Source organism: Vigna umbellata, chromosome 1 (genome assembly GCF_029865625.1).
Source record: "Vigna umbellata cultivar VRB3 chromosome 1, Vumbellata_1.0, whole genome shotgun sequence".
Lineage (NCBI taxonomy): Eukaryota > Viridiplantae > Streptophyta > Magnoliopsida > Fabales > Fabaceae > Vigna > Vigna umbellata.
The window spans coordinates 17,678,186-17,698,137 of NC_142165.1; the positions used below are offsets into that span (position 1 = coordinate 17,678,186).

General features: G+C 35.0%; 2 protein-coding genes across 4 annotated transcripts; both read left to right on the forward strand.

Annotated features, from left to right (window-relative positions):
• Positions 1–258: 258 nt before the first annotated feature.
• On the forward strand, positions 259–8,258 carry LOC124838144 (S-adenosyl-L-methionine-dependent methyltransferases superfamily protein). 2 transcript variants are annotated; one of them, XM_088098719.1, is made up of 11 exons: positions 259–397; positions 511–550; positions 644–680; positions 759–853; positions 2,678–3,732; positions 4,231–4,421; positions 4,752–4,983; positions 5,848–5,983; positions 6,900–6,994; positions 7,121–7,244; positions 7,816–8,258. In XM_088098719.1, exons 1-11 carry the CDS (start codon positions 315–317, stop codon positions 7,891–7,893), a joined length of 2,166 nt encoding a protein of 721 aa, XP_087954845.1. In that variant the 5' UTR covers positions 259–314; the 3' UTR covers positions 7,894–8,258. The 2 variants fall into 2 exon arrangements, with proteins under 2 accessions (XP_087954845.1, XP_087954850.1); XM_088098724.1 differs by lacking the exons at positions 259–397; positions 511–550; positions 644–680 and having other exon boundaries at positions 760–853; positions 2,751–3,732.
• Positions 8,259–14,451: 6,193 nt separating this feature from the next.
• On the forward strand, positions 14,452–19,936 carry LOC124838138 (Remorin family protein). 2 transcript variants are annotated; one of them, XM_088098734.1, is made up of 9 exons: positions 14,452–14,589; positions 14,695–14,930; positions 15,014–15,200; positions 15,424–15,522; positions 15,616–16,326; positions 16,917–17,280; positions 17,796–17,877; positions 18,411–18,656; positions 19,581–19,936. In XM_088098734.1, exons 2-8 carry the CDS (start codon positions 14,730–14,732, stop codon positions 18,615–18,617), a joined length of 1,851 nt encoding a protein of 616 aa, XP_087954860.1. In that variant the 5' UTR covers positions 14,452–14,589; positions 14,695–14,729; the 3' UTR covers positions 18,618–18,656; positions 19,581–19,936. The 2 variants fall into 2 exon arrangements, with proteins under 2 accessions (XP_087954860.1, XP_087954867.1); XM_088098741.1 differs by having other exon boundaries at positions 15,014–15,191.
• Positions 19,937–19,952: the final 16 nt, after the last annotated feature.

The window sequence follows — 19,952 nt, forward strand, 5'->3', positions numbered from 1 at the left end:
AGTTATATATTTTTCATATTTTAAAGAAAGTTATAATTAATATTTCATTGAATATATTATCATAATTGAAAAAATATTTCACAAAATTAAATAAACATTAAATATATAAATTAAATTAGTTTGATAATAATATATATTATAGATTATTACATTAAAATTATATATGCTCTTTTTGGACAAAATGTGCCAAAAGTTAATTTTAAATTTGTGAAGTATATAAAGGGGTTGCATAGTTTGCGAAAGAAGAAGCAACTGAAGAAGAAGACACTGTAACCGTTCCGCCGTGACTCTTCTGTAGCTTTGAGGACAGAGACATGATCATCGCGGATTCCGATTACGAAGGTCCCGCTATCGAAGCCCTTGGTTCTCTCTTCAAGGTCACGCAAGTCTTTCTCCGGTTAGTTCTCACTCACTCACTCACTCACACATTCTTCTATTCTCTCTCTTTCTTTGTTCTTCTTGCACTCTTAAAACTAGGTTTTACTTTATTACCCTTTCTGGTTTTTGTAGGGACCATGGCATTCAGGTTTCTTACTCAGTTGAACATCTGGTAACGTTATTTTCCCTCTCTTTCTCTGTTTCTTTTTATTTTCTTTTTTTTTACTGAAACATTTATCTCTTTTGGAATTCTGATGCGTGTTAGAAATTGGCTGACAATCACGGTTCTGACCCTCTTCCTGGCAAGTTCTTCTCAACCTCGGTGTGGTATTTTTTGTGCGTGGTGGAGTTTATTTATTGTTTTTCTTTTTTTTATGCAGAAGAATCTACTGGCCTTGTTACACCCGAGGATTTGGAGCTTAACAAACAGCTGGATGAATTGGGGCTTCCTCTTTCCTTCCAGTCAAAGAGGGAGGTATGCATACAGATTAATTATTTTGGCTGAATGCTTTAGTAGTTTTTGGATTCTCTGTCAAGTGAGGAAAATACTCGGGGTATAGCCGTTGTTTGGACAATCGACTGCTGATATCGTGTTTGGGAAGGGTTATTTTTTTGGGAGATTTTAGCTGTGTTTGGATTTCAACTGTGTATTCGAGATAATGGCTGAAATCTGTTTTAAGTTTTTCCCCCTGAAAATAAGTAGCTTTGATGTATATGATGAAAATTTGTAGCTTGTGATTGTTGCACAATAGTTTTCTTTCCCTTTTACATTTCAGCAAGTGACATTAGTATTTAGGGATGAAGGAAACCCCCTAGGCAGGACCAAAAAATAGCTTTTTTTTTTACCTTTTGCATTCTGTTCTTGTCATAGTTATCAAACTCTCGAGTTAACTCGTAAACATACGAGTTTAAGTTCCCAGACATGACTTCCGAGTTAACTCGGAAGTAAACTCTTTTCTGTGTAAACTCGGTATAATTGACTGTGAAATCGGTAGGATCATGTAGAATCGCATTCTGCAAGCTTGAAAGGAAGAAAAATAAAAAAAAAACGAGGTCGTTTGGAGTTTAGGGTTTCATGACCTGATTGTCACTATCTTTCGCGCCCCTCTATCTCTCTCCATGGTCATGCCATCACCTCACCTCCTTAATGAAATGCATCAAAATTAATGACAATAATCTAAGTATTTGTGTTTTACAATATTTATTTTTATGAACAATATATCTATAAATTTTATTTATTTAAAGTTATATAATTTTGTAAACTTATTTGAATTAAGATATTATTTATATAATATTTTTTCATCTGAAGTAAACTCTTACGAGTTTACGAGTTGAATTTATGAGTCGAGACTCTCACGAGTTTACGTAAACTCTCAGTTTGATAACCTTGCTTCCTATGTAAATGAAAAAAAAATGAGTTTTTTTCTCTTCCAAACAAAATTATTGATCTTAAAACCACTTTTGTGAGTATCTGGAAGCTTTCCTTGGCCTTGGACTGGCACCCCGTCTTCTTTCCCTAATTTTTTGTAACAAAAAATCTTCTGTATTAACTTTCCAATCAATGACTGTAAGTATATACTCTTCTTTTCTTCTAAAGTGTACCTCTCATTTTACAGTAGTGAAAATCCACTGTTCAAGCTTTTCCCCCAATAAAAAAATATTACAGTTTAGGCTCAATGTTGGATTAGAAAATAAGTCCGTTTGTCTTCTCATCAAACTTGACTCATTTTGAAATCTAAGCTCACTAGTGTTCGAGTTTGATAACGAGCTTAATTAACCAAGCCCAAACTCTATGGTAAGCAAACCCTTTAGGCTCAACAAATCAGGCCACGTGGCATGCTTGAACTGTTGTTGCACAATGAACTTCACCTTTTCTCTTACATATTTAGTTTTAATATGAGTTTAGTGATGCCACAATAAAACCAAATGCTTACTTAGTTGTTAGCTTGTGAACCTAACTTATTAACACGGTAGTGGAAGAGATTTGGCTGGTTCACGCATTGTCAGCTCTGGTTCTGATTAAGAAATAGTGATGTCCAGATTGAATTACAGAAAAAAAAAAGTTTAAAGCTATATAGTTGATATCTGTCTTTGTAATAATTTCAACAATAGTTGTTGATACAGTGGTGATCTGAACAAGTTCCATGAAGGACATGATTTTAGTTTTCTTATATCAAATTTTCTTTTAAATGAGAGCATCCCTACTGGTACTCCTCTACCATTTATGTCCTGTGCTGTATGATTCCATTATTACTTTCTAGATTGCTATTGATGATATTTTTGGTCTATCTTGTTCTAGAAAAAAGGACCATTAAAAGGAAAAAAAAAGGGTAAACGTTCGAAGCATCCTGATACTTATCACAACTCTGCAGATAAAACCCTATTTGAAACGAGTACGGAGGAGATTGTGTCTCCTGCAAAATTTCATGAAAAAACTAGTATTCCTTTATCTTGTATATCAATGCTGGGCCAAAGTGAATCTTCTTATTGTGAGGGTGCCATGGATATTGATATGACGCAGTATGCCTCTTGTGAAGTAGATAATTCAGCCTGCTCTACGGGGTCTGCTAGTGGTGTGTCCAGGGAGATAAATGATGATAATATAAATCAGGTAGCGGCTAATGATGCTCAGGATGGTGACTTTTTAATCAGTAATGATTATGTTGATTTGAAAACTACACCTTTTTCAGATTCTGCTGTCTCTGCTGAAAGCCATTTGACAGGTGGTGGTGTCAATTATTGTGGGGCAGAATATGATGAGTGTTTGGTGGACGGTGAATGTTTAAAAGTTTCACCGACTGTTGGAAAAAGTACAGATTGTGAGACTATTTGCAATGACGACAGTGATGCCACTTGTCCTCCACAGCTTATTGAATCCGAGTTGCTTCCTGTGAGCTCAGAAGGTATTGGATGTGACAGAAATGATGTTTCAAATAATTATGCCGTGCTTGGAGACTGGATGGCCTTCTGGGATACTTATTATAAGAGAACGTACTTCTACAATATCAGCACACGCACTTCTACGTGGGACACACCGTCAGGGATGGAACATCTGGTAATTGGTGGGTGTACTGAATCAGATGATAGTGAAACTCTTAAGTCTTCAGAGGGGTGTGGAATACAAAATTTCACTAAAGCACCTGAGGAAACCTTGATTGAAGAGAACATGGAAGGAAAGCAACATGAAGAGTGCCTTGTTGAGATTGGAGTTGCTGCAGACAATTTGGTCTCTGATATCACTACAAATAGTGAAAACCAATCTCTTGATCATTCAGACGAGTGTCTTGAGAGATGTAGTTGCAATTGTGGAATTTCATGCTGCTCAGTATCAAGTATGCCAGATCATATTATTTGGTAATGTTTGCTCTAGCTCTAATTCAAACCATTGAAATAAATCCTATAAACTATCATATAATCATTTTGAAAAAATTATCTGTTTAAAGCTCTTCACATTGCAATGTTAGGTAATTGTTTGCACCTTGTATAAATGCTAAACCTTTATCTTATGTTTTTCTGTCGTCTAAATATGTCTAATAGCTTTTTCCGAGAAAGATAATGTAATTGCAAAGTTGATGGCCTTTCAATAAAAAACTAGAAGTGGTTAGAAAATGTCAATGGTTAGCTCTCCAAAAGTTCAAGTTAGGTAAAACAGTCAGGCTTAAATCATGCAGCGTAGCTCCACTCATAGCTTATATCTTTTTAATTAGATGATTAGGGATGACACGAATAAAAATACCAATATCGGGCTTCTAAGTGGAGGCTTGAGACTGATTTATATCTCACAAGAATTTTATGAGTGTGGATGTCTTAACTTGCTTTTCTGATTCTTTTATCAACCAATGTACTTTGCAGCTCTAATGATAGACGCATTCAAGTAGCACCAGAGGTTAATCATACACCCTTGGAAAACACGGCAATTGATATGTCTGGATTGGAATCTAAATGTGAACCTTCCACGTTAAAATGTGGGAAGAAAGTAAGAAGGCAAAGGCAGAGGAAATTATGTAATGAAGCTGAAGGATTGTGCCAACATTTCAATCGTGGTAACTGCTTTGTTCTTTGGCCTTTGCAATGTCGCTGCTATTCTAATAATCTCATAGCTAATTGGATCCAATGATATGACAATACTTTCTACTAGGAGTAAATTATGTTAAGATTTGATACATTCTTATGTGACAGCTTTTCTGTTCCGAGTCAAAGACCTAAAATTCTGGATTGGTGCTTGTATGATTTTGATTGATAAAAACTGATTTCCTGTCATCATGGAACATATTAATTCTAAGTATAGATTTTGCTGAGTAAAGGCAGCGTGTTATTAAAAATTGATAGATCTTGCTGTTGTGTTAAGCTTTTTTTTTTTTTCATTTTTGCAGATATGCACTTTCAAGAAACGCCTGAATCATATTCTGCTACAATTGCCAAATATTGGTGTCAGAGGTATACTTTGTTCTCTAGATTTGATGATGGTGTAAAGATGGACGAGGAAGGATGGTTTTCTGTCACTCCAGAGGCTATTGCTCAGCATCAAGCAATACGTTGTGCTAGTGCCATGATAATTGACTGCTTCACTGGTGTTGGTGGGAACTCTATCCAATTTGCACGACGGTGAGGACTGAATAGGAATTACTCACTGTTGATATATTTTATAGTAATTTTAATTTTTGTCAGCTATGATGATAATGTGTGCGGAATGGTTGTCAACAACTCATAAAAAAGTTCTGTATTTTTCCAAAGAAAGAAAATAAATTAACATTTATTATGATTAATATATTCTTTTAGCAACATGAATTTCGTTAATATAACTTAGAACAAGAAAGACATTAAACACGCCCTTGGGTTTGTTGTTATTATCTCATTCATGCACACTTTCCTCCTTGTGTTCTAAGCTACTTTGGATTTGTGTGATGTATCTGGTGAGCCTACCTCTTAGTGCCTTCATGTTCAAAAGGGTCAATTTATGGATGCAATATCACACTTCATCTGACACAAAATAATACATTTCTAGTTGGACTTCCCACCTAGTGAATCCCATATTTAACTCTAAGAACATTGTGTTGCCCTCATGCAAAATTTGTTAATGCATATATTGCATGGTTATAGGTGTTGGCATTCACTTAGCATATATTAGATGATTAACATATGTTCTTATTCTTCTCTCTTTGGTTTATTTTGTGCTTAGTAATCCAATTTATATAGTCTAGTAACTACCAACAACAAATTGTTAATATTCATTTCATTTTTACTGTTAAACTGGATAAAGACATAATGATTCTTACCATTTTTGTCCAATCAAGTTATTCTGGCCTGATTGCTAGTTTTGTTCCACTATGAAACAATGGTTTTGTTTAAACTTCCACTATTCAGTCATAATGTTGTAAATTTGGTGAAATGATTATGTCTTACTTTGAGAAAACTAATCTTTAAATATAAGTTTTGATCTCTGTAATTGACAATGACTTGATATTACAGTTGTGGGCATGTAATTGGGATCGATATTGATTCGTTGAAGATTGACTATGCTAGGCATAATGCTGCTATTTATGGGGTGGTTGATCAAATTGACTTTATAGTTGGTGATTTCTTCCTCTTGGCACCAAAGTTAAAGGTATTGAAGTTTTCATATTACTTGCTTTGGGGGATGTCAATGCCATTGTTGATATGTAATGGCTAGGATGCTTCTTTTTGGATTCTTAAAATGAATAATAAAAGCATTGAACGTAAGCTTGAGTAAAACTTTTTTTTTACACTAATGTTACCCGTGTAATTGTGCTCTATAACCTACACCTTCCAATTTACTTTAGCAATACATGGTGATACTTGTGCTTTGCCATCTTGCTTATTGAACATATTTTATCATAATCTGTACCCTGATGACTGCTTTCATCTCCTGTTTTTTTCGCTCAAGATTTGAACTAGAGGTCCATAACAGATGTGTAAGATTTGAAACCCTTGTCTAGCCGAAGCCATACAAGTTCCTGTAATCTGTATTTCTTATAAACATTCCAGAAAGCCTCAACATAATTATCATGTAGCTCGTATTTTAATAGTTTGTCAGATATGTTATACTTGTTAATTTGCTGCTCAAAGATGTTAAAATTCCTTGAAAAATCAGATCATCACTGTAATTTTTGTGCGATGTATAGTGTATCAAATCATTAACACCTGGGTGTGAATCTTTGTAAGAAGTGAGAGGGGGAACACAGATGGGCGGTTGGGCACAGTTCTTTCTTGGCCTACCAAAACGGGTGTGGTTAAGAAAGTTTTACTTCTAAATATTATAATTTTGTTCTTTTTCTATGCTTCAAAGGTATGTGATATGTGTTCCTTTCTTTATTCCCTGGTTTACATCCTCTTGGATTTGGTATGGTGTTGCCTTTACAATTTCATATGAAAATGGATGACAAAAGAAATAAAATTTTATCCTAGATTATGGATAGTGTAATATGATTGGAAGTTAGTCAACTTTTAGAAGTAATATACTTCGGGGTAGTTTGACAAATTGACAGTATATTGTCTTGCAGGCTGATACCGTTTTCTTATCTCCACCATGGGGGGGACCTGATTATCTCAAGGCTACTACTTATGACATGAAGACAATGCTTAGACCTCATGATGGGTAGGTACTTGCTTCCTTTCTGTTGCAGCTTTTGAATTTTATCTCCCATTTAGATTTCTGTTTTCTTGGTGCAAAGATACATACCTTTTTACAATCCCATTTTAACTTAAAGCTGCTCCTGCGTAGTCATACACTGTTTAGTGCTGCAAAGGAGATTGCTTCCAGAATTGTCATGTTCCTTCCAAGAAATATCAATTTCAACCAATTGGCTGAGTTATCTCTGTCATCCAGTCCACCATGGTCACTAGAGGTAATTTCAACTTCTTATCTGTTTGATGTGCTTTAGTTTGAAGTGTATATATAAATAACCCCTACCTCTTAAGGTAAACGGAAAAAAAGAGCGAGGGGCAGAGTGTGAGACAATGTCTTACCGGGGTTGAGAGTATTTTATTGTTGATAGTTTGATGATGAGTATCTGTTCGGTAAACTATTGAGACGAAGTTATGTTTTATATGACTAGGTTATTGTATTTCTTAAAGGCCTAAGTGGTGTAACATAATACACAAGAATATGGGTGTACAATGTGGTAACTCTTTGATTGTCTTCCGTTAACTAGTGTTTTAGGGTGTTCAATTTCCCTAGTGTACTCGTTAGAGGCTGGTTTGAGGACCACTTTTCTATGTTAACAATGACACATGTATATAGGTTGACTAGGAAAAGAAACAAGCCACGTTATAATTGATTATCAATGCTGCATTATCTTCACTGTTCTTGTGTGAAGCATAATATAACCAATAGGGGATTTATATCATTGTATTCTTTGGTGGCTTATTAAATATCTATCTCTTGAAAATTAACCCCTTCGTCTATGGTGGTTCTAGGTGGAGAAAGTTTATTTAAATAATAAATTGAAGGCCATCACAGCTTATTTCAGTGATACAACAGTAGGAGGGTGCTAAGTTAAACACACTAACTTCTGCTGCATATTAAATTAAGGGTACTCATCCCCTGCGAGGAGAAAAAGATTGACAAAGGGAAAAAAGCAATGAGGTGGTTTTGAAGTTGTGCTTCTAGTATCGGTACTTTTTCGAGGAATTTTTAGCTCAATCTTCAATGTACCAAAATAACTCTTGTTTCAGTTACATTGTAAAAGCTGTGCATACTGTATTTACCCCTTTTCCCAAATGAACTTGTACATATGACCTCTGTAACACTAGATATACAGATAAAGTTATTTGGGAAAGGTTTGTTGATTGTGTAATGATGGGGGAAGAGAATAGTACCCTCCACAGGTTATAAAGAGGGATTTCTTAGGAGATGTTCATTATCCATCTCATTTCAGTGATTTCAATGATTACCAGGGCCTTTGGTAAAAATTCTTATAAGAAAAATTAAAATAACATTGTTAATTTAAAATTAAATTTTGTTAAGATTTATCACTCAGAAAAATTAATGTGATAAAGTATTTATCATGAAGTTTATTCATACTAGTTGTAATTAGGTCTCATGTTTTGGAGGCATTTAAATATTGAGTCATTTTAACCTGGTTGGAATGTTGCTTTTTACAACATATTTTCATACTTGCATTAATGATTAGATTTCTTGAGTTAATGTGTATAATTTTGTATATGATATTATTATATTTATATCAATGTTGTTTGTAGTGGAAGGAGACCCATGTCATTTATATTTATATTCCACCTCTAATTATTTGTTTCAAAATACATCTAAATCATCGTGTATGCACTTAGTTCAATAATTTATATGTAATATTGAGATTGATATTGTCAGAACCAATAAAAACACACTAAAAATCTCATTTGAGTGGAAGACAAATGTCGAGTAAGGGAGCTGAAAATCAGAAAGTGGAAGACAGGTGTGAGCAGTCGAGTGGCCGTTCGGTTTTGGAGGGTAGAAGTAAAACTTAGTTTTTCAAAATTCACGCCACTCTCTGCATGCAACCATCTTCTTCAATCTTCTGAAACTCCATTTTTCTCCTTCTTCTCTCTAAAAAGCTCTTACTTCTCTTTACAAAATCTCACTATTTTCTTCTTCCGATCATCAAACAAACCACATCTGAGCATTTCCAGCGTCGAGAACGTTCGTTTGAACCGATCAGTTCCGGGTTCTAAGTTGGTAAGTTCTCTCTTCATTCAGTCGGTTGGTTTCCTGGTAAATGCAAACCTAGTTTATGGGTTGCATGAGTCAATCATCTTGTTTTGAGAGTTTCTAGATTTCTGTTTGATTTAGTTTCTTAAGGCGTGACTGTAGAACACTAAGGTCTCTGGTAAAGGTGAATCCGTATTCTGAACTGTGAACGTTCGGTCACGCTTAGAGGTAAGGGAAGCTTATATAATTTGATTAAGATTCTTGTTTTGAATAGATGTACGTTCGTTGATTTCTGAATGAATATGACGTATGATTGTTGATATGTTTCGACTGTATGAAGTGTGAATATTTACTATGATATGGATGTATGAATGTATGAAGATAGATGTTGAGAAATGTATTGATAAGATTATGAATTCTAAGTCTAGAGTTTTATGTGAAAATTGATGTTCGTCACTGAAGATCTTTGACCGTTGGGTTTTCCTGTGGACTCGGTTGGAACTGGATTCTTTCATTTGGAAAGAATTCCAGTTGAGGATCGAGCGTCTTCGTTCTGTAATATCTGTATATAAGCGTTCAACCAAGGATATTCGTTCCTTGGTGTTTAATGGTAAACTTAAGTATATCTATATGTATTTGTATATTTCGTTCGTTCGTGAACACTATTTAAATGATATCTTATTATATTTATCAAGCCTTTCTTCTATAAGTTTAGTAGTGCTCGGTCTTACACCAAGCACTCGTACTAAGTAGTGCTCGGTCTTACACCAATCGCTCGTACTAAGTAAGTGCTCGGTCTTACACCAAACGCTCGTTCTCGTTTCCGTAATCTATCTTTATAATAAGAGCGTTCGTCCAAACTCCATAGAGTTCGCTCTCTACAGTGCTTAGTCTTCAACTGACCTTCGGTTTCCTTGAGGTTTAGCTCATTAAGAAGCTAAGTATTTATTGGCGATCGGTTTCTTCATATGATTCCGTCAAGTACTATTATTTGGTGTCCTACAGTACCCGTCTCAATTGGTTTCGGCCTAGAGTCCTAGTACTCGGCCTAGGCTTTACGGTGTTCGGTTTGAACTCTCAAGAGTCAGTTCATTAAATTGGCTCACTTGGTAAACAACATTCGATTATATTTGTCTTTGAGAAGTATTATTATATTCGGTCCTTTTCACAACTAGTGAGTAACTCTCTCAATTTGGTTATGTTTGAGTTGGAGACATCTCGGTCTCACTCCAAGTGTTCGGTCTTGTTCTGGATTAAAAACTAACGTGCGGTATTTGGTATCCTAAGGGATCATTATTCAAATTGGTTCAGTTAAGGTTTTAATAATGAAAGATGATATAATATGATATGGATGAAATGACTTTGGTTATGGAAGAGTGTTCCGGGGAGGAATATCTCATGATTTGATATTGGAATGGTAAAGTATGAATGTGGGCACGCTAAGCTGGCGGTTCATCCTGATATTCCGTGATTACTCGTTTCTCACATAGAGAAGGGTAAGTCATGTGTGGGAATGGCAGGAGGTCCTCGTCCTTATGGTTAATTTGGACGGAACGGACTAACCTCGGGTGGCAGCTGTTGAGGGTATCCCAGTTACTACATCACCCGGGTGCACGAATGTCGTAGCTACATAGAATTTATACAGTCCGGACAGTCAGAGTCTAATATTAGGCTTTGCATGAAAGAGTTAATGAGTTATCTTGTTTAAATTGATCGAGTGAGATATATGTTGATAATTGAATTAATTACATAAGCTTACCCTATTTTCTGTCTTGTCCGTTTGTACGTTCAGTAGTTGTCCTTCTGTTGCAATGATCATCCGTGTGAATGTGAGCAGAAGGAGAAGCTTTGCTGGAAGAGGCGCTGGAAGAAGAAAGTTTGGTCGAGGTAGAAGTTAAGACCGAACAGTAATAGTTAGTTTCTTTGTGTGATAACCGTTCGATCATCTGTTGTTTTTGTTTTTTGTATGACCGTTCGGTACGTCTTCTGTAAATCGTTCGGTCTAGATTGTATATTTGTACAGTTTTAATTTCCCCGTTATCTTGTAAGGTTGTTCGGTCATAATCGTACGTCTCATCTTTTGTAAGACTTATCTGGAATATTATTAATATGTGATTATTTCTTTATATAGTTTTTATACTGTATTTTTAGGATGTTAACATACAATATGTATAAACTGGATTGATCTGGTTTGTTGTATATATTAATATTTTTATTTTGAGTTAAGTTTTTTAGGTTTGCAAAATGGATCCGTTTCTAAATCCATTCTCTCCGTGACTGTTTGATTGGAGGATCAACCCAGAGCACAAATGAGGACAATTTTCCATCTTATGAATCTTTGCTACTTCTGTTCAACAATTTTAACCCAATTCAATACCTTTACCCATAATTAGTTATCTATTTAGTCTTGTTATTGTCACAATAGTTGTCAGATAGCTTTTCTTATTTTGCATGGTAGATTCAATCATTTAGTGATCAGTGTGCAAAATAAATGACCATCCTATGGTAGGTAACTAATACCTCTCAACCCTTAATGAAAAACTCCACTTTCAAAAGCATTTAATACCCTCAGTTACAAACTTAATAGATAGCAGTTTTTTTTATATGTAAAGTTATACTAATATATTTAACTCTAAACCTTAAAAACATTAATTAACATTGTACTCAACAGGGTAAAATTAAAATTTTCAACACTTTCTGATAAAGAAGATCGGCCAGAACAGCATTAGCAAGGTTACCAAGTTTTGCTAGTTGGATTTAAGTCCTACGAACTGGATTTCTTTATTTCAGCTAATAATTAATTAAGCCATGTTAGATGTGTACTAACGTTTCTAATTATCACCAAATTGATGCGCAAGTTTCACCGATAACAAATATAAAATACTCTTTTGCTTACCACTACTTCAATCTTTCATGTGTATAGCTACTGATAAAATTAACCATCTATTGTGACTTTATAACATAAGATTGTAATCACACAACTAATAAATGTAATTAGTATGATAAATTTATGATTTTGAGATCTAAAGTACATCAAATTTTTGTTTGTTTTGAGAGAAAAAAATATGTCTGCATCACATGGGCAACGATTTGTGCTGCATAACATTAGGAAGCAAATTCTTTTATTTTAAGAAAAAGTAACAAGTAAAATTAATTGTAAGGGTTGAAATTTTGTCGGAACCGAAAGATATGGTCGGCACTTGTTTACTCCACTGTTGTTTTCAATGGAGACACCAACTCAACACTAAATAATTTTCCTTTTTTTCTTTTTTTTTTTGTCTTTTTCTTACTAATATGCCAAATTTACATTTTAGGGAGCATGAAATTATGCTCCCCACCCACCCTATTTTCCCACTTCCTCCATCATTATTTGCTCATTGTCATTTTCAATCTCTCTTTTCAATAACCTTTATTAGAATATTCAGTGACTTTATATGGTTTTTTGTGAACTTATTATGCATTTATAAGACAATTTTTTTCAGTACTGTAAATGGTACATTGGTTAGATATTTTGTGTTCACATGTTAAAGACATTGTTCATCTAATAAACATATTTTTTCAGAAACTTGTCATACCATCATAAAATTAATTTATGGTTAACTGAAATGAAAAAAAAAAAACAAACAAACAAGGGACTGAATAAAAGTATAATTCTGGATTCAATTTTTAACTCAATAATTTATTTATTTTAATTATAAAATAACTATTACGAAACTTAATTGTTTGAAACTATTTTATATGAAGTAAGTAACTTCTGCCGGTTATTAATATATTCGTGATTCAAAACATGGACATTGAACTGTCTATTTAGAATTTTGTTATAGCCTCCACCTGTTTCATATTATAAATAAATTTAATAAAAAGTATGGAATGCCATGATTTTCATTTATTGAAAAGGTTAAGGGTTTGTTTAGACATTTCAATGTAGATACAAAAAGCATGGTAAATTAAAAAAAATAAAATAATTATCATTTTATTTTTAAAAATAAATGTAATTTAATTTTAATGGAAATGATATTAAAATTAAATTAAGATTGGTATATATACTTAAAAAAAAGTTAAAATGGAAAAGATAAAATTAAATTAAAAAGGAATTGTAGGAAAAAAATTTAAATACATTTATTTAAATACTATGGTGGTGCTATGTTTCACATCCACCAAACAAAATATACCGATTTAACAACTTATAATTTACAATTTAAATTATCTACCAATTAAAATTCATTTAATAACTTAAATAATGATATTTTAATTATGTTTAATTTATTTTACTTTATTTTAAATAGGTAGTGAAATGGCTGTAATTTTTCAAGGCTGTGAAAGTATTATTTTTCTCATCACTTCACAATCACCGAAACAGACAGCTCACAGAATCGCAAATCCATCATCACATTAACGTGTGAACAGTGCAACACTCTAAAAAAAGAACATTAAACACAGGCTAGATGACAGAATCTACACGTAAATAACTCCTAAAGACTATTAAAATTTAAATCTTCTTGCAATTTATTGGATTAGTCTCCTATAACTATTAATGATAATTATTAAAAATACATACACTACATTTTATCCTAATAAAAGATAATAAATATATAATTATAAAAAAAACATAAATAGTTTTTATAATTTTATTATAGATCATTTTTTTTATTTTATAAATAATTTTTTAGATAAATATTTATTTTATTAATTTAAAAAACTTAATGCTTAAAAAAAAAAATAAAAACCATTAAATTTGACAAAATTCATTAAATTATATAAATGGTAAATAATTTTTTTTTATTTTAAAAAAGTTTTTTTTATTAAAAGTAAAATTAGAAAAAAGTGAACATAAAAAGAGTGATTTTTTTTATATAATAGTATAGAAAAAGATAATAATTGAACTCAATAACAAATAACACTACGAAATTGATCAAATAAAAGAAAGATATTTTGTTAAAGTAAAGTAATTTAGTTAAAAAAAATGTTAAAGCTAATTATAACGAGGCACCGAATAAATGTTTTAAATAATAATTTCAAGAATAATTTGGTCCCCTCTAGCTAAACTTTAATTTGAAAATTGTTGAATAAAGCAATCACTCAAAAAGTAGTGCCACTTTAACTCAAATAGTGACAATCATGTAGGACCTCCAATGCCTTAACAAGGACAAACCGCACTTAACTCTAATCATGGTTATCATACTTTTGGTCTTCTAATTGTAGAATCCAAAAAGTCAATAATACCCCGAACAACACTCGAGTATGCGCTTCCGAAGCAAAAGGTAAATGGACTTTACAGTAAATTTCACCACCAGTCAAACAAATTCCATGGTCAAGTCATTTAGCATCAAACGATAAACCTCCACTAATTATGGATTTAGAAAACATACAACAAAATTTTCACTTGAGAAAAATTTGTGTCCCTTTGTATGATTTGACAAAGACGCAGGAGATAGTGTCCTTAAGAAATGGTTGTGTAATTAAGTCACTACCTTTCTCAGAGTCAAATGACAGTGACATCTTAAAACACAATCGCACCAAACAATCCTTCGTTTTCGTTCCCAACAGTAAGTATTACCCGCCATATTTACTGCAGCGCGAGTGTGTGTGAGTGAGAGTGAGTGTCAGAGTGTGAGACTGTGCTTCTCTTATTCTCTCTTTCTTTTTGCCAGATGCAAATGTCAATGCCAATGTCATTCCAATCAGAATGAGAGAGTTAGGGTTTCAGGAACGACGCTCGTGGAGGCGCTCCGGTTCGCGAATAGGCGGCGACACCAGCCCCGACTCCGTCATCTTCACTCTCGAATCCAACCTCAGCCTCTTCTCCTCCGCCTCCGCCAGTGTCGATCGATGTTCCTTCGCCTCCGACGCGCACGACCATGACTCCTTAGCCTCCGAAATCTCCCTGGTAAACTAACACAGCGCTTTTGCTCTGTGATACTAGTTGTCAATTGAAATTCGGAAATCTGAAATCAAGCTGTTTCGTTGTAGCACTTGGCGGCGCAGGAGCACGACAGAGATTTTTCTCATAGTGAAAGCTGGAGCGGTCCAGATCCGGATCTGGATCAGAATAACCGACAGCATCAACGACGGTGCGATGCAGATTTGGATGCATTACACAGAAAGCGTCACCAAAATCCTTTCTATGGAAAAGGAGAGAAAGCGAAAGGTGTTAACGGTATTATTATTATTATTTTTATTTCTAATTATTATTATTAGTTTGTTATTTATATTATAGTTATTATTGTTAGTGTTGTGGTTATTATTATTCTTATTACATTAAGATGCATTTGCGCTTTGTTGGTTTAAAAATGAGAAGAGAAAAAAAAAATAAAGTGAAAAAGAAAATAAAGTGGACTCACAGACTCTGTTGTTTTGTTGATGTACTTTCTGTATTGAAGTCCAAAAGGAAGAAGATAGTGACGGTGGTGACACTGAGGACGGAAATCAGCCCTTGGAATTTGATTCTGCCAGGAACTCTTTTTCTCTGGCTCTCAAAGGTACCAAACCTACTAGAATTTCAACTTTCCAATTCAAGTATTTTGGTTTATTTTATTTTATGTTATTCTTACTTTTATATTTGTTGCTTAAAGAGTGTCAGGATAGGAGATCAAGATCTGAGGCGTTATTGAAGAAGCACGATCGGCGAAGGCCTGCTTCGTTAGATCTGAACAATGCCGTTGGAAATGGCAATGTTTCTTCACCTCGCTTGGGATTAGGGGCCATGAAGAAGAGCACTGTTTGTTCTCGAAGGTCTGGCTCTGGCTCTGCCAATTTTCCGAGTCCTGGAACGCCTAATTATCTTCACGCAGGTGCTGCTATGCAAAAGGGTTGGTGTTCGGAGCGAGTTCCTTTGCATACGAGTGCTGCCCGCAAGCAGGTTGGTTCTGCTCTGTTGCCTTTCAACAACGGGCGGACTTTGCCGTCCAAATGGGATGACGCTGAAAGGTGGATTCTGAGCCCCGTTTCTGGCGACAGCACTGGGAGGGCCTCGCTTCCAGCGCCTCAGAGAAGGCCCAAGTCCAAGAGTGGGCCACTTGGCCCCCCTGGCGCTGCTGCAGTTGCTTACTATTCCTTGTATTCCCCTGCGGCGCCTTTATTTGACGGTGGGAATTCAGGGAGTTTCATGGCGGCTTCTCCATTTTCTGCTGCTGTTAGTGTCTCAGCTGCTGCTGATGGGTTGATGGCCAGTTCCGGTGGGAGTTGTGGGGAGGTCCCCACCAGGACTGATCCTTGCATGGCACGCTCAGTTAGTGTCCATGGTTGCTCTCAGATGCAGAGTCAGTCATCATTGCCTGCCCAAGGTTTGTATACATATTATACAATACTATATTCTTTACAAGGTTTTAAATTGCACGATCCTTCACAATGCAGGCAATTGTGGCTGAGGCAGCCATAATTGTGGTTGCATTGAGTCAGAACTTTGGCAATGTGGCCGAAACTGTGATCAAGGGATGCAGCAACAATTATTTCCATCTTATTGTTTGAACCTTATCTCGCTTTGGGTTTGGTGAATTGTGATTTTGTTGACTTAATTTGTCAGTGAAGCTGTGCTTGAGAAATATCATGGTGTGCGTGTGTTCAATGCTATTAGATCCATGTATTTCAAGGGCGACCCTAAACAATTTTAATTTCCTGATTTGTAGTTAATCCTCTATATTCTGTGAACGCCTCGTACTTACCGTGATATTTTGTAAAGATTGCTGTTGTTAGGTGGTTTGAATGGAACAGACTGTTTCTGTTGATAACACTAGTGATGCGTGTCGATAGTCGACAGGTTTTTGCTTGATGATGACATGGTGGTCTTATGTAATCGTAAATGTACTTTTGTAATCGTAAATGTACTTCTGTGCTTATGATGTGTCATTTTTTTTATGTTGGCTTTAACTTACAGGGGAGAAGTTTGATGGTTTCAAAGATGCAGGCACCAATATATCACCTGCTATTTCTAGGAGGGACATGGCAACCCAGATGAGCCCGGAGGATAGCTCATGCTCCCCTCCAAATTTGAGGCCTTCTTTCTCTGCCTCTACTCCACCTTCCCTTCCTCTATCAGAGTTCAAGAGTTTGCCTTTCTCTAAAATGGATGTCAGAGATGTACCAGTAGATGAACGTGTAACCATGACAAGGTGGTCCAAGAAACACAGGGCCCTATTCTCTGGCAGAGGCTCAGAAAATGATGACAGCTGGAAAATTAGAGAAACAAGCAGTCGATCTTCATCTTGGGACATCACTGAAGGTTCAAAGACTGTGACAAAGTATGTATAACTTAGTATTGTATCGATTTCATTAAATTTATCTGGTAACTAAAGTAAAATTATTCTTGACAACTTTAAACTCAAACGAATGATCATATAAATAATTTGATATTAAGTAAGAAGTGAGATTTTCCCTTTATACTCTTGTATTTTTCACTAGGCTTTTATCCAAAATGGTACGTGTTAGCTATAGATTATGGTTCATGATGGTACCACAACAACTATTGGAGTTTGAGGAATTTATGGTTATTGATTTGCTAAATTAGCTATCTTATTGGCATTGAAATTATTTTATTAAAATGATTAGTGTACAGGAGTTGTCTTGTTAACAACCTCTCTTTATTACCATCTAAAGATTGACCATCGTAATCCAATTCAAACCAGAAAATATATATGTGAAGTATTTGATATAAGAAATACTTTATCCTTGAGAAAGCTCGGTTTTTACTCTATAAGAAATATTTGTGTGAACTTTACATTGTATCTGAAATTCCATCATTTTTTTACATGTCCAGGGCCAAAAGGGAGGAAGCCAAAATCAATGCATGGGAGAACTTGCAAAAGGCAAAAGCTGAGGCTGCTATACGGAAACTAGAGGTCAATTTCTCATGTTTTTTTCTTCTTGGCAGAATTTTAACAGGATACTCCTCTTAAAAATATTCATCAATTATTTATAAATTAAAATAAGAACTGATTTTATGCTTTAATCATCAAGTTGTTAGGGCCCCTTCATTGTAAATATTTTTTTCCTAATTTCCTTTAATTCTTGGTATTTGGTTGTTTTTTTCTTACTGGTTATCCTCTCTTTGCCAAATTTCAGCCTAATGGCTTACACTTGCTACCATTAGTATAGTAGTTCTGATCAGTGATCTGGGACATCCAACAACCTAGTGATCTTGTCTTAAAACGATGGACAAGTTTTTAGCTATGTTGGCTGTCTGATAGGATCTTGACGTACTAAAGAAAATTTCTTCATGCATGTTGTAACCTACAGAAAGTCCTCTTTTGTTATTCTTTTCGATCTGTGGCCCAACAAATTATTATTAAAATTTATAAAAGAATAGGAAGGAGAGTTAGAGAGGAAGAACATAATCAAACAGATCATGATATCATTATTTTTGCTGTTTCAGATGAAGTTGGAGAAGAAGCGAGCATCATCAATGGATAAGATTATGAACAAGCTGAGATTGGCTCAGAAAAAAGCCCAAGAAATGAGAAGTTCAGTTTCCACCAACCAGGATCATCAAGTTGCTAGAACTCCTCACAAGGCTATATTATTTAGTAGAGCCACTCAGATGGGCTCTTTGAGTGGTTGTTTCACATGTCATGCCTTTTAAGCTTCGTCCGCATTCTTTTTCTGTTCAAATGAAGCTTGGGTAATTTTTTCTGTAGCCTTGTAGTAGTTCAAAAGTCAATTGAGTCTTTGATTAATTTGGTTTTATTTTGGTTTAAGAAATCTTTAAAGCAACACACTTTTCAAGACAGATATCTTCCTTTTGTTTCCCTCTTTTTATCCTTCTACTATCTTGTAAAGAAAGTTTTAAATAAAAAGTAAGAAAGTTTTATAATATATAAGTGAGGTGCAAACCTCACCTTACAAGCCGGTTTTGTGGGGTTGAGTTAGGCTTAAAAACTCACTTTCTAATATGGTATCAGAGCCATGGTTAGTGCCTATCCTAGCGAGTTCTAAGTGGGCATTCTATTCTTCTATTCCACCCGCAATCGGGCCGCTATTGGACCACCCAATTTCTACTATCACGCACGAGATGTCTATACCTCGGCGTGAAGGGGGTGTGTTGGAAGTCCCACATCGACTAGAGATAAGGCCAATTTATAATATATAAGTGAGGTGCAAACCTCACCCTACAAGCCGGTTTTGTGGGGTTGAGTTAGGCTTAAAACCCACTTTCTAATATGGTATCAGAGCCATGGTTAGTGCCTATCCTAGCGAGTTCTAAGTGGACATTCTATTCTTCTATTCCACCCGCTATCGGGCCGTTATCGGACCACCCAATTTCTACTATCACGCACGAGATGTCTATACCTCGACGTGAAGGGGGTGTGTTGGAAGTCCCACATCGACTAGAGATAAGGCCAAATTATAATATATAAGTGAGGTGCAAACCTCACCCTACAAGCCGGTTTTGTGGGGTTGAGTTAGGCTTAAAACCCACTTTCTAATAGGATGTATAGAACTAATGTTCTTTTATCCCTAATCTACATACCGTGGAAATTTTCTCTGTTTATATCCTTGTTCATTCCTATGTATTTTGATAAAAGGTTGTTACTTGTCTTACCAGGTTTCAGAGTTTAGAAAGATTTATATGTAACTTCTGTTAAACTAGTGAAAGGTGGAAGAAAGAGAAGCAGCATTCTGACACTTTCTGTCGTTGCGGTTTTGGAACGAACGAAATAGCAACACCGTCTAAAGATATCCGATTAAATCAAAATCTCCATGTACCCTCCTCACCCTTCGGAATTTGAATTCAATTATAAATAATCTATGTATGTACCTAGGCCAAACTTTAGAATAAAATTCTTTTGCATTATTTTTTTCTCTCCTTGACAGTTTGCTGTTCAAATGTAATCTCTTATCTATCTGCAGATAGTTGAACGATAAATTAACCTTAAATCTGTAATCTAGTTTTTTCCTTTACGAAGTCGCGCATGGT

What these genes read in the sequence shown, in the direction of transcription:
- LOC124838144 (XM_088098719.1), top strand. Translation starts at nt 315, where the DNA reads ATGATCATCGCGGATTCCGATTACGAAGGTCCCGCTATCGAAGCCCTT. An exon ending in ATGCCAGATCATATTATTTG is followed by an intron (nt 3,733 to 4,230) that starts GTAATGTTTGCT and finishes TGTACTTTGCAG; the next exon opens with CTCTAATGATAGACGCATTC. An exon ending in GTCCACCATGGTCACTAGAG is followed by an intron (nt 7,245 to 7,815) that starts GTAATTTCAACT and finishes TGGTGGTTCTAG; the next exon opens with GTGGAGAAAGTTTATTTAAA.
- LOC124838138 (XM_088098734.1), top strand. Translation starts at nt 14,730, where the DNA reads ATGAGAGAGTTAGGGTTTCAGGAACGACGCTCGTGGAGGCGCTCCGGT. An exon ending in GAAAGCGAAAGGTGTTAACG is followed by an intron (nt 15,201 to 15,423) that starts GTATTATTATTA and finishes TCTGTATTGAAG; the next exon opens with TCCAAAAGGAAGAAGATAGT. An exon ending in CTGCTATACGGAAACTAGAG is followed by an intron (nt 17,878 to 18,410) that starts GTCAATTTCTCA and finishes TTGCTGTTTCAG; the next exon opens with ATGAAGTTGGAGAAGAAGCG.